The sequence below is a fragment of the Coregonus clupeaformis genome, chromosome 16, assembly GCF_020615455.1.
Source record: "Coregonus clupeaformis isolate EN_2021a chromosome 16, ASM2061545v1, whole genome shotgun sequence".
NCBI lineage: Eukaryota > Metazoa > Chordata > Actinopteri > Salmoniformes > Salmonidae > Coregonus > Coregonus clupeaformis.
In genome coordinates, this window is record NC_059207.1 from 17,634,647 (window position 1) to 17,648,731 (window position 14,085).

The following is a 14,085-nucleotide window of genomic DNA, read 5'->3' on the forward strand; positions in this document are numbered from 1 at the left end:
AATTCGTAAAAATCACAGATCTTAATTGTAAAGGGTTTAAACACTGTTTCTCATGCTTGTTCAATGAACCATAAACAATTAATGAACATGGACCTGTGGAACGGTCGTTAAGACACTAACAGCTTACAGACGGTAGGCAATTAAGGTCACAGTTATGAAAACTTAGGACACTAAAGAGGCCTTTCTACTGACTCTGAAAAACACCAAAAGAAAGATGCCCAGGGTCCGTGCTCATCTGCGTGAACGTGCCTTAGGCATGCTGCAAGGAGGCATGAGGACTGCAGATGTGGCCAGGGCAATAAATTGCAATGTCCGTACTGTGAGACGTCTAAGACAGCGCTACGGGGAGACATGACGGACAGCTGATCATCCTCGCAGTGGCAGAACACGTGTAACAACACCTGCATAGGATCGGTACATCCGAACATCACACCTGTGGGACAGGTACAGGATGGCAGCAACAACTGCCCGAGTTACACCAGGAACGCACAATCCCTCCATCAGTGCTCAGACTGTCCGCAATAGGCTGAGAGAGGCTGGATTGAGGGCTTGTAGGCCTGTTGTAAGGCAGGTCCTCACCAGACATCACCGGCAACAATGTCGCCTATGGGCACAAACCCACTGTCGCTGGATCAGACAGGACTGGCAAAAAGTGCTCTTCACTGACGAGTCACGGTTTTGTCTCACCAGGGGTGATGGTCGGATTCCCGTTTATCGTCGAAGGAATGAGCGTTACACCGAGGCCTGTACTCTGGAGCGGGATCGATTTGGAGGTGGAGGGTCCGTCATGGTCTGGGGCGGTGTGTCACAGCATCATCGGACTGAGCTTGTTGTCATTGCAGGCAATCTCAACGCTGTGCGTTACAGGGAAGACATCCTCCTCCCTCATGTGGTACCCTTCCTGCAGGCTCATCCTGACATGACCCTCCAGCATGACAATGCCACCAGCCATACTGCTCGTTCTGTGCGTGATTTCCTGCAAGACAGGAATGTCAGTGTTCTGCCATGGCCAGCAAAAAGCCTGAATCTCAATCCCATTGAGCACGTCTGGGACCTGTTGGATCGGAGGGTGAGGGCTAGGGCCATTCCCCCGAGAAATGTCCGGGAACTTGCAGGTGCCTTGGTGGAAGAGTGGGGTAACATCTCACAGCAAGAACTGGCAAATCTGGTGCAGTCCATGAGGAGGAGATGCACTGCAGTACTTAATGCAACTGACTTACTTTTGATTTTGACCCCCCCTTTGTTCAGGGACACATTATTCAATTTCTGTGGAACTTGTTCGGTTTATGTCTCAGTTGTTGAATCTTGTTATGTTCATACAAATATATACACATGTTAAGTTTGCAGAAAATAAACGCAGTTGACAGTGAGAGGACGTTTATTTTTTTGCTGAGTTTATATATCTCAGTGGAGGCTGCTGATGGGACAGCTCATAATAATGGCTGGAACAGAGCAAATGGAATGGAAACCATGTGTTTGATACCATTCCACTAATTCCGCTCCAGTCATTACCACGAGCCTGTCCTCCCCATTTAAGGTGCCACTGACCTCCTGTGTCATATTTATTTATTCAGAGCCATATCCCTGTAATGCTTAGAGAAGATCGTATGTCAAGTGTTATTGAAGTGTTGTGGTTGCAGGTTCACCTGGCACATCTAAAAGCCTTTTATTTTGGGGTGTTGCTATCGGCCACCAAGTGCTAACAGTCAGTATCTAAATAATATGTGAAATGCTTGATAGTGTATGTGATATAACAGTGTAGCTCAGTTGGTAGAGCATGGCGCTTGCAACGCCAGGGTTGTGAGTTCGTATCCTACGGGGGGCCAGTATGAAAATGTATGCACTCACTAACTGTAAGTCGCTCTGGATAAGAGCGTCTGCTAAATGACTAAAATGTAAATATAAACAGAGAGGCCTACTTTCTTGGGGACCTGAAAATTGACTGATTTTCATCAAGCTGTCCGCTCAAGAGGAAGCTTCTCACTGTAACCAGTGCCTTTAATCTGGTTCAGGTTATTAATCAACCTACCAAGGTGTTTACAAACACAACAGGAACAAGATCATCCACATGTATTGATCCCATTTTTACTAATACTGTAGAACTTTGTTCTAAAGCTGGATCCGTACCCATTGGATGCAGTGATCACAATATTGTGGCTATATCCAGGAAAGCCAAAGTTCTAAAAGCTGGGCCTAAAATAGTGTATAAGAGATCATACAAAATATTTTGCTGTGACTCTTATGTGGATGTCAAAAATATTTGTTGGTCTGATGTGATTAATAAGGAGCATCCAGACGCTGCACTTGATTTTATCTTCCAATTATTGATAAACCTGCACCTGTTAAGAAACTGACTGTTAGAACTGCTAAGGCTCCATGGATTGATGAGGAGTTGAAAGAGATGGGGCAAAAGGAATGGCTAATAAGTCTGGCTACACATCTGACTGGCTGACTTACTGCACATTGAGAAATGATGTGAAAAATAAGAAGAAACTATTGTGAAGCCAAGATCAATGATATAAAAAAAACTTGAGTACTTTAAATGAAATGGGGAGAAAGACAAATTAAACTCCATCTTTCATCGAATCAGATCACAAAACCATTTGATGCTGACAATTATTTTAATGATTACTTCATTGGCAAAGTGGGCAAACTTAGGCAGGAAATGCCAACAAACAGTGAGCCATCGTACTCATGCATAAAAAAACAAATAATGAAAGAAAAGCATTGTAAGTATGAATTTGATAAAGTTAGTATGGGAGAGATGGAAAAATAATGACAAACCTCCTGGCATTGACAACTTAGATGGAAAGCTACTGAGATGGTAGCTGACTCTATAGCCACTCCTATCTGTCATATCTTTAATCTGAGTCTAGAGGAAAGTCTTTGTCCTCAGGCCTGGAGGGAAGCAAAAGTCACTCCGCTACCAAAGAGTGGTAAAGCGGCCTTTACTGGTTCTAACAGCAGACCTATCAGCTTGCTGCCAGCTCCTAGCAAACTGTTGCAAAAAAATTGTTTTGACCAAATACAATGCTATTGCACTGTAAACAAATTAACAACATACTTTCAGCATGCTTATAGAGAAGGGCACTCAACATGTACTGCTCTGACACAAATGACTGATGATTGGTTGAAATAAATTGATAAGAAGAAGATTGTGGGAGCTGTACTGTTAGATTTCAGTGCAGCCTTTGATTTATTGACCATAACCTGTTGAGAAAACGTGTGTTATGGCTTTCCAACCTCTGCCATATTGTGGATTCAGAGCTTTCTAATAGAACTCAAAGGGTTTTCTTTAATGGAAGCTTCTCTAATGTCAAACATGTAAAGTGTTGTGTAGCGTAGAGTAGCTCTCTAGGCCCTCTACTCTTTTCTATTTTTACGAATGACCTGTCACTGGCATTAAACAAAGCATGTGTGTCCATGTATGCTGATGATTCAACCATATAAGCATTAGCAACCACAGCTAGGGAAGTCACTGAAACCCTTAACAAAGTTGCAGTCTGTTTTGGAATGGGTGGCCAGTAATAAACTGGTCTTGAACAGCTCTAAAACTAAGAGCATTGTATTTGGTACAAATCATTCCCTAAGTTCTAGACCTCAGCTGAATCTGGTAATGAATGGTGTGGCTGTTGAGCAAGTTGAGGAGACTTAATTACTTGGTGTTACTTTAGATTCTAAACTGTCATGGTCGAAACATATGTACAGTGGAGAGAACAAGTATTTGATACACTGCCGATTTTGCAGGTTTTCCTACTTACAAAGCATGTAGAGGTCTGTAATTTTTATCATAGGTACACTTCAACTGTGAGAGACGGAATCTAAAACAAAAATCCAGAAAATCACATTGTATGATTTTTAAGTAATTAATTTGCATTTTATTGCATGACATAAGTATTTGATACATTAGAAAAGCAGAACTTAATATTTGGTACAGAAACCTTTGTTTGCAATTACAGAGATCATACGTTTCCTGTAGGTCTTGACCAGGTTTGCACATACTGCAGCAGGGATTTTGGCCCACTCCTCCATACAGACCTTCTCCAGATCCTTCAGGTTTCGGGGCTGTTGCTGGGCAATACGGACTTTCAGCTCCCTCCAAAGATTTTCTATTGGGTTCAGGTCTGGAGACTGGCTAGGCCACTCCAGGACCTTGAGATGCTTCTTACGGAGCCACTCCTTAGTTGCCCTGGCTGTGTGTTTCGGGTCGTTGTCATGCTGGAAGACCCAGCCACGACCCATCTTCAATGCTCTTACTGAGGGAAGGAGGTTGTTGGCCAAGATCTCGCGATACATGGCCCCATCCATCCTCCCCTCAATACGGTGCAGTCGTCCTGTCCCCTTTGCAGAAAAGCATCCCCAAAGAATGATGTTTCCACCTCCATTCTTCACGGTTGGGATGGTGTTCTTGGGGTTGTACTCATCCTTCTTCTTCCTCCAAACACGGCGAGTGGAGTTTAGACCAAAAAGCTCTATTTATGTCTCATCAGACCACATGACCTTCTCCCATTCCTCCTCTGGATCATCCAGATGGTCATTGGCAAACTTCAGACGGGCCTGGACATGCGCTGGCATGAGCAGGGGGACCTTGCGTGTGCTGCAGGATTTTAATCCATGACGGCGTAGTGTGTTACTAATGGTTTTCTTTGAGACTGTGGTCCCAGCTCTCTTCAGGTCATTGACCAGGTCCTGCCGTGTAGTTCTGGGCTGATCCCTCACCTTCCTCATGATCATTGATGCCCCACGAGGTGAGATCTTGCATGGAGCCCCAGACCGAGGGTGATTGACCGTCATCTTGAACTTCTTCCATTTTCTAATAATTGCGCCAACAGTTGTTGCCTTCTCACCAAGCTGCTTGCCTATTGTCCCGTAGCTCATCCCAGCCTTGTGCAGGTCTACAATTTTATCCCTGATGTCCTTACACAGCTCTCTGGTCTTGGCCATTGTGGAGAGGTTGGAGTCTGTTTGATTGAGTGTGTGGACAGGTGTCTTTTATACAGGTAACGAGTTCAAACAGGTGCAGTTAATACAGGTAATGAGTGGAGAACAGGAGGGCTTCTTCAAGAAAAACTAACAGGTCTTTGAGAGCCGGAATTCTTACTGGTTGGTAGGTGATCAAATACTTATGTCATGCAATAAAATGCAAATTAATTACTTAAAAATCATACAATGTGATTTTCTGGATTTTTGTTTTAGATTCCATCTCTCACAGTTGAAGTGTACCTATGATAAAAATTACAGACCTCTACATGCTTTGTAAGTAGGAAAACCTGCAAAATCGGCAGTGTATCAAATACTTGTTCTCTCCACTGTATACCTAACAAAAATATATTTTTTAAACGCAACATGCAACAATTTCAAAGATTTTACTGAGTTACAGTTCATAGAAGGAAATAGGTCAATTTAAATAAATTAATTAGGCCCTAATCTATCGATTTCACATGATTGGGTGGGGCACAGCCATGGGTGGGCCTGGAAGGGCATAGGCCCACCCACTTGGCAGCCAGGTCCACCCACTGGGGAGCCAGGCCCAGCCAATCAGAATGAGTTTTTCCCCACAAAAGGGCTTTATTACAGACAGAAATACTCCTCAGCCCCACCGTCCCCCTCCTCAGACAATCCCGCAGGTGAAGAAGCCGGATGTGGAGGTCCTGGGCAGGCATGGTTACACGTGGTCTGCAGTTGTGAGGCCGGTTGGATGTACTGCCAAATTCTCTAAAACTACATTGCAGTCGGCTTATGGTAGAGAAATGAACATTAAATTATCTGGCAACAGCTCTGGTGGACATTCCTGCAGTAAGCATGCCAATTGCACGCTCCCTCAAAACTTGAGACATCTGTGGCATTGTGTTGTGTGACAAAACTGCACATTTTAGAGTGGCCTTTTATTGTCCCCAGCACAAGGTGCACCTGTGTAATGATCATGCTGTTTAATCAGCTTCTTGATATGCCACACCTGTCAGGTAGATGGATTATCTTGGCAAAGGAGAAATGCTCACGAACAGGGATGTAAACAAATTTGTGCACAACATTTTGAGAAATAAGCTTTTTGTGCGTATGGAACATTTCTAGGATATTTTATTTCAGCTCATGAAACATGGGACCAACACTTTACATGTTGCGTTTATATTTTTGTTCAGTGGTTGTAAAGCTGGGGAGAGGTCTGTCCGTAATAAAGAGATGCTTTGCTTTTTTGACACCACAAGCCACAAAGTGAGTCCTGCAGGCTCCAGTTTGATCTTTTCTTGATTATTGTCCAGTCATATGGTCAAGTGCTGCAAAGAAAGACCTAGTTAAGCTGCAGCTGGCCCAGAACAGAGCGGCACGTCTTGCTCTTCATTGTAATCAGAAGGCTAATATTAATACTATGCATGCCAGTTTGTCTTGGCTAAGAGTTGAGGAGAGACTTACTGTGTCACTTCTTGTTTTTATAAGAAACATGAATGTGTTGGAAATTCCAAATTGTTTGCATAGTCAACTTACACACAGCACTGACACACACACTTACCCCAGCAGACATGCCACCAGGGGTCTTTTCACAGTCCCATGGTCCAGAACAAATTCAAGAAAACGTACAGTATTATCCAGAGCCATGAGTGCGCGGAACTCCCTTCCATCTTTGTGGTCCTCTGTAGCTCAGCTGGTAGAGCACGGCGCTTGTAACGCCAAGGTAGTGGGGTCGAACCCCGGGACCACCCATATACAAAAAAAAAAATGTATGCACGCATGACTGTAAGTCGCTTTGGATAAAAGCGTCTGCTAAATGGCATATTATTATTATTATTATCTTATATAGCACAAGTGAACAGCAAACCTGGTTTCAAAAAACAAATAAAGCAACACAACACCTCTCTCCCTTGTGACCTACTTGTTGTGTGTACAGTGAGGGAAAAAAGTATTTGATCCACTGCTGATTTTGTACGTTTTCCCACTGACAAAGAAATGATCAGTCTATAATTTTAATGGTAGGTTTATTTGAAAAGTGAGAAACAGAATAACAACAAAAAAATCCAGAAAAACGCATGTCAAAAATGTTATAAATTGATTTGCATTTTAATGAGGGAAATAAGTATTTGATGCGGTGAAGTTGTCCTGTCCCCTTAGCAGAAAAACACCCCCAAAGCATAATGTTTCCACCTCCATGTTTGACGGTGGGGATGGTGTTCTTGGGGTCATAGGCAGCATTCCTCCTCCTCCAATCACGGCGAGTTGAGTTGATGCCAAAGAGCTCAATTTTGGTCTCATCTGACCACAACACTTTCACCCAGTTCTCCTCTGAATCATTCAGATGTTCATTGCAAACTTCAGACGGGCATGTATATGTGCTTTCTTGAGCAGGGGGACCTTGCGGGCGCTGCAGGATTTCAGTCCTTCACGGCGTAGTGTGTTACCAATTGTTTTCTTGGTGACTATGGTCCCAGCTGCCTTGAGATCATTGACAAGATCCTCCCGTGTAGTTCTGGGCTGATTCCTCACCGTTCTCATGATCATTGCAACTCCACGAGGTGAGATCTTGCATGGAGCCCCAGGCCGAGGGAGATTGACAGTTATTTTGTGTTTCTTCCATTTGTGAATAATCGCACCAACTGTTGTCACCTTCTCACCAAGCTGCTTGGCGATGGTCTTGTAGCCCATTCCAGCCTTGTGTAGGTCTACAATCTTGTCCCTGACATCCTTGGAGAGCTCTTTGGTCTTGGCCATGGTGGAGAGTTTGGAATCTGATTGATTGATTGCTTCTGTGGACAGGTGTCTTTTATACAGGTAACGAGCTGAGATTAGGAGCACACTCTTAAAGGGAGTGCTCCTAATTTCAGCTTGTTACCTGTATAAAAGACACATGGGAGCCAGAAATCTTTCTGATTGAGAGGGGGTCAAATACTTATTTCCCTCATTAAAATGCTAATCAATTTATACGATTTTTGACATGCGTTTTTCTGGATTTGTTTGTTGTTATTCTGTCTCTCACTGTTCAAATAAACCTACCATTACAATTATAGACTGATCATTTCTTTGTCAGTGGGCAAACGTACAAAATCAGCAGGGGATCAAATACTTTTCCCCCTCACTGTATGTACTGACATGCATGTGTAACTGATAGACACACACGTTAATGTTTTTAAATGCTAAGAAAATAAAAACTAGCTGTTTGCAGATGTAAGAAAGACAAACTTAAGAAGCAAAGTGAATTGTCATCAACATTGTTGCATGTGCTGCAATGACCATGCAGACTGAACGCAAGTGTCTCGTGGTTGAGAAACAACAAATGCACTCCTTGAGTGACAAGGAGCGGGGCAAGTCTGTGTGACAAGCAGCATGGAGAGAGAGCGAGCGGAGAGAGATGACTCAAGTAGCGAAGTAAAATGGACGTTACATACGGCGTATCACATTTAACAAACCAAACATTCAAATACCATTATAGAAGGTAAAGTAAAAACCCAAACCGGTCCATGTATCAATACCAGTATATCATAAAATACGGTATACTGCCCAGCCCTATGTAGGGGTATATAGTAGAGTAGGTGTAGGGGTATACAGTACCTTTAGAGTAGTGTAGGGTTAGTGGTATATAGTAGAGTAGGGGTAGTGGTATACAGTAGAGTAGGTGTATATAGTGGTGTAGGGGTAGTGGAATACAGTACCTTTAGAGTAGAGTAGGTGTAGGGGTAGTGGTAAGCGAAGTAGCAGACATCGTCCTTGTGGTTGAAGATCATGCTGAAGGTCATGGTGTAGTAGGACTTTCCCTTCTGACCGCCTGCTGCTATCGAGCTCCTGGAGAAGTGGTTTCTGGGTAAAAGGTTGAGAAGTTCACAAAAGCTTGATACAATAACAAACAGAAACCTACAAACACATTCACATGACATCAGTATCTACGGAAGTGACCAACAAGTAACCTATTTCATGGCCCTGTTCAAATACTTAATACTACAAAATGCACCCTTCCTTCCTCGCTTCCTTGAGGTAAGCACAGACCTATAAGTGATAGGATAAGTGAAAGCAAAGTTACAACCCTATTACTTTCACCACATTAACCAATTTAGATCTGTGGTTACTTCAAGGTACAGGTCGGAAGGATGCATTTCTAAAGTATTGGAACGGGCTCATTTCTCCTGACAGGTGCACTACTTGTCCAGTGGGCTGTGTGATACTGCCTCTGCTGGCGGGGTGAGGGAGGACAATCACACCTACTTGTAGTAACAGATGTCCGTTCCAGTGCGAATCCAACGGGGCCTGCCGCTAATGGCCTCCTGAACAGAGTACATCAGCACCTGCATACCTGCAGACAGTACCAAGGAGACATTCATTCCATACACACAGCAAACTGAATTAACATTTATATCTAAACACAGAAGCTTTGCCAAACATTATTGGCTAAATAATGCAACAAAAATGACCAAGTCAGTCAGTGACTTACCGTAGTTGAACTGGCTGTTGGACTTTTCACAGTTGATGATGTTGAAGCGATAGGGGGCTCCCACGCGCATGCCGCTCACCTCAAAATAGAACCATTGGTGGTAGTGGTTACTATTGATGTCGGAGTTTAGGACCAGGTCGTACTCAAACCTGGAACACACACAGATCACATCAGCTCAACCTTTAAGCAAACCAAATGGCCCATACATGTGGGCAAAGACACAATTTAATACAACAACTACTATTACATTAACCAGCTCCTGATGTTTTATTATATTGAATTAACCCTTTACAGTCATGGGAATTGGCCTATATGGTTAGGGCAAAATTAAGAAATATGAGAAGCATATGCATAACCATGGTAGCAATTGAAAGGGAACAGTTTGGAGATAATGGCAAAATTATTCAGTTCACCTGACAAGACTGAATCCAAACATTACACTGTTGATTTTATGTGCATTTTACATTTACTGTACTTTTCGCCGCATTTGTTGATAACGTAATCTGAAAATACTCCGGATACATTCAGTAACATGGTAAGAATATTCCTGGATAATGTGGGGTAGGTGCAACATAAGACAAAAACAATGATAAGGGTTTGAGTGAGAGGACTAACTGGTATCTCCAAGTGGACACACACCTTTCCAAAGTGTGCACAGTTCCTAAGCAATTTCAATGCACTTTTATGACTCAAAGAAGAGTCTTCAACTATAAGGTAAACATTTTTTTAGCTCTCCTAGCTGTGCTGTTGAAGAACTAGAGCAAGCACACTTGTAGTTGTTTTGTTTGGAACACAACCCTGCATCCCAGCCTTCACACAATTACTGTTGTTGTTTACACAATCCAAAACCGGTCCATTATAACAATCGCAATTTGGGTCAGATGGGCATGATTTCAAAGCTTGTTCTTTAGACCCCTTTCTGTGTTTGCAAACATTGCCGCATGAGGGCGATGTGCGCAAGTTGGTTGCAGAACAAGGGGAAGTTCTTATAGAACGCCAGCAAAAATGCCTCTATTTACATGTTGGATTATTTAGGATTTTAAGGCTCGTATGAATGTCCTGCTTAATATAATGTTTGCGTCATCGTCGCAAATCATTTGCATTATACTTTTAACAAACTTTGACTTCAACCATTAAAATGGCTCTTTGTAGCAAAAGCTAGCCAATGAGCGTTAGCATTCTAGCTAACAAGTGCATCCAAAATGGTTATTTTGCAAAGACCACAACCAAATACACTGCTCAAAAAAATAAAGGGAACACTTAAACAACACAATGTAACTCCAAGTCAATCACACTTCTGTGAAATTGTCCACTTAGGAAGCAACACTGATTGACAATACATTTCACATGCTGTTGTGCAAATGGAATAGACAACAGGTGGAAATTATAGGCAATTAGCAAGACACCCCCAATAAAGGACTGGTTTTGCAGGTGGTGACCACAGACCACTTCTCAGTTCCTATGCTTCCTGGCTGATGTTTTGGTCACTTTTGAATGCTGGCGGTGCTTTCACTCTAGTGGTAGCATGAGACGGAGTCTACAACCCACACAAGTGGCTCAGGTAGTGCAGCTCATCCAGGATGGCACATCAATGCGAGCTGTGGCAAAAAGGTTTGCTGTGTCTGTCAGCGTAGTGTCCAGAGCATGGAGGCGCTACCAGGAGACAGGCCAGTACATCAGGAGACGTGGAGGAGGCCGTAGGAGGGCAACAACCCAGCAGCAGGACTGCTACCTCCACCTTTGTGCAAGGAGGAGCAGGAGGAGCACTGCCAGAGCCCTGCAAAATGACCACCAGCAGGCCACAAATGTGCATGTGTCTGCTCAAACGGTCAGAAACAGACTCCATGAGGGTGGTATGAGGGCCCGACGTCCACAGGTGGGGGTTGTGCTTACAGCCCAACACCGTGCAGGACGTTTGGCATTTGCCAGAGAACACCAAGATTGGCAAATTCGCCACTGGCGCCCTGTGCTCTTCACAGATGAAAGCAGGTTCACACTGAGCACATGTGACAGACGTGACAAAGTCTGGAGACGCCGTGGAGAATGTTCTGCTGCCTGCAACATCCTCCAGCATGACCGGTTTGGCGGTGGGTCAGTCATGGTGTGGGGTGGCATTTCTTTGGGGGGCCGCACAGCCCTCCATGTGCTCGCCAGAGGTAGCCTGACTGCCATTAGGTACCGAGATGAGATCCTCAGACCCCTTGCGAGACCATATGCTGGTGCGGTTGGCCCTGGGTTCCTCCTAATGCAAGACAATGCTAGACCTCATGTGGCTGGAGTGTGTCAGCAGTTCCTGCAAGAGGAAGGCATTGATGCTATGGACTGGCCCGCCCGTTCCCCAGACCTGAATCCAATTGAGCACATCTGGGACATCATGTCTCGCTCCATCCACCAACGCCACGTTGCACCACAGACTGTCCAGGAGTTGGCGGATGCTTTAGTCCAGGTCTGGGAGGAGATCCCTCAGGAGACCATCCGCCACCTCATCAGGAGCATGCCCAGGCATTGTAGGGAGGTCATACAGGCACGTGGAGGCCACACACACTACTGAGCCTCATTTTGACTTGTTTTAAGGACATTACATCAAAGTTGGATCAGCCTGTAGTGTGGTTTTCCACTTTAATTTTGAGGGTGACTCCAAATCCAGACCTCCATGGGTTGATACATTTGATTTCTATTGATCATTTTTGTGTGATTTTGTTGTCAGCACATTCAACTATGTAAAGAAAAAAGTATTTAATAAGATTATTTCATTCATTCAGATCTAGGATGTGTTATTTTAGTGTTCCCTTATTTTTTTGACCAGTGTATAATCTTAGCGACTGTTCAAGCAAGAATTAAAACATCATTGTAAGCGTATGAGAACCCCAAAAAGTTATTTTGTTTAGAAGTATTAAAAACATAAATCTAGGCTGTTGAATGGGCGCAGATGGTGATGGCTTTCTTACTGCCGCCAAGAGTCGCGCGCATCTGTACCTGATGTCAGTGTCGTGTACTGGAAAAGGGTCTATTGCCAACATGACTAGCTAAGTTATAAAATACGATATTACAGTGTTAAGCTTTCATAAGGTAATTCAGAGAAACAGATCGTAATTTGTGTGAATAGAAATGAGTCAATGCTTTATTATCTAAATGTTGAAAGTGCGTGGTCGATGGAGAGAAACAAAATGGTGTTGTGGAAAATAACCACTATACTTTATTAAAAATCAAAGGTCTTACAGAACTTTTGTTGCATCAAGAATGACTTTATTTTTAATTCAACAAAGCCAGGTCAATCTGCAGATTGGAACCCCCTCTTCTTCTCTCCCTCCATCTTATATAGTGCCCTCTTCAGTTTCCCGCTCTTTTATTGCTCCGCCCACTTCCTTTGTCTCTTGAGGGCGGCTAAATTCGACTTTCATTAAGTTCAGAGTACTACAATCAATCAATCCTTATCTTGCAAAAACACTCATGGTTAGTTTAAACTCTGTTCAACCCAGGCTCTTTTCACTGTGTTTGAAGATAGAAACAAAAGGCCCAAGCCAGTTTCAGTCTCTGATATAATAAGACAACCATGGATCTAAGTAAGAGCAAGCAATCTGACCCTAGTGTGCGTCTGTATGTTGTTGTTTGTATGTGGATGCTTGTACTGTAAAAAATACCCACCCAAAAAAACAAAGGAGTCATGAGTGCATTCCGGTGCGTGTGCCGCAGCACATTTTCTTAACGATAAACAAACAGGCTCATTCTGTTCAGAACAACCCAGGGTATGACGCCATGTCATCTTGTAACTGTACATCAAACATAGTGATCATAAACATTGACACTGTATAGGACATGGTTTTATGAGATGGAAATGTGAAGTGCACATTTGGACTCACGAATAATTGGCTTGCTTTTACGACATAAAAGCAGTATTTATTATAATCCTCAACGTCTCATCTTTCAAAATACATAGTCATCTTAATTTACAGCATTTCCCCCTCACTCCAACAACAAAACATTTGCAAAAGTTGCCCAATTAGCGGGAGGGATCGGGGCATCATCTTGTCGCGCTCTGTGCTCAAGTTCAGAATGGCTGTCAGTCAAAACCCATACAGCGCTGTGAAGCGCAGAGCCAGAGCTCTGACTTCATGTATAGCATGCTACTGTACAGCCACTACGTTCCAATTTAAGTGCCCAAATCTGCCATTTTGAACCCATATATGAGTGTAAAGGGCTACATTAATAAAAAAAAAATAACAATGGGATACAATGGACACAACACTCACTTTCTGACTTGAACTGCTTTCCTCAGGTTGCCAGACTCAAACTGAGAGTTGAACTTCAGAGATTCGCCGTCGTCAACCACTGGACAACTGAAACACACAGGGCCCACACCGTGAGACACACACACACACAAACACTCCTAGTTCCCTGGACTGACGATGTTGCTCACCTCTGTATGTCCAAGTCGTAGACCACTTTATCCAGGATGTCGTTGGGGTGGATCAGTCTCTCAATGTCCTGGAAGATCTTAGTCCTGTAGGGGGGCAGAGGACTGAGTGACATCATCATCACACAGCAGCAGCAGGGGAGCCCACTCTGACAAAACACTCCAACCCTTCACTCAGACGAGCCACCCAACTACCGGAAATCATCTTTAGTGGAAAGACGAGACACTAAGCGATTTGACTGTTGGCAATGAACCAGCA

The 14,085-nt window shown here is 43.6% G+C and overlaps 1 protein-coding gene across 6 annotated transcripts in view; it reads right to left on the reverse strand.

The window, feature by feature from the left end:
- Positions 1-14,085, reverse strand: part of agtpbp1 (ATP/GTP binding carboxypeptidase 1) — a 57,422-nt gene that overhangs the window by 18,424 nt on the left and 24,913 nt on the right. For 4 of the 6 annotated variants that reach the window (XM_041900479.2, XM_041900478.2, XM_041900481.2 and 1 more), the window contains 5 exons: positions 13,830-13,931; positions 13,663-13,749; positions 9,413-9,561; positions 9,187-9,274; positions 8,640-8,784 (listed from right to left, as the gene is read on the reverse strand). In XM_041900479.2, coding sequence (XP_041756413.2) covers positions 8,640-8,784; positions 9,187-9,274; positions 9,413-9,561; positions 13,663-13,749; positions 13,830-13,931 — 571 coding nt within the window. The remainder of the gene's footprint in view (positions 1-8,639; positions 8,785-9,186; positions 9,275-9,412; positions 9,562-13,662; positions 13,750-13,829; positions 13,932-14,085) is intronic. The other 2 variants (XM_041900483.2, XM_041900480.2) reach the window with 1 other exon arrangement.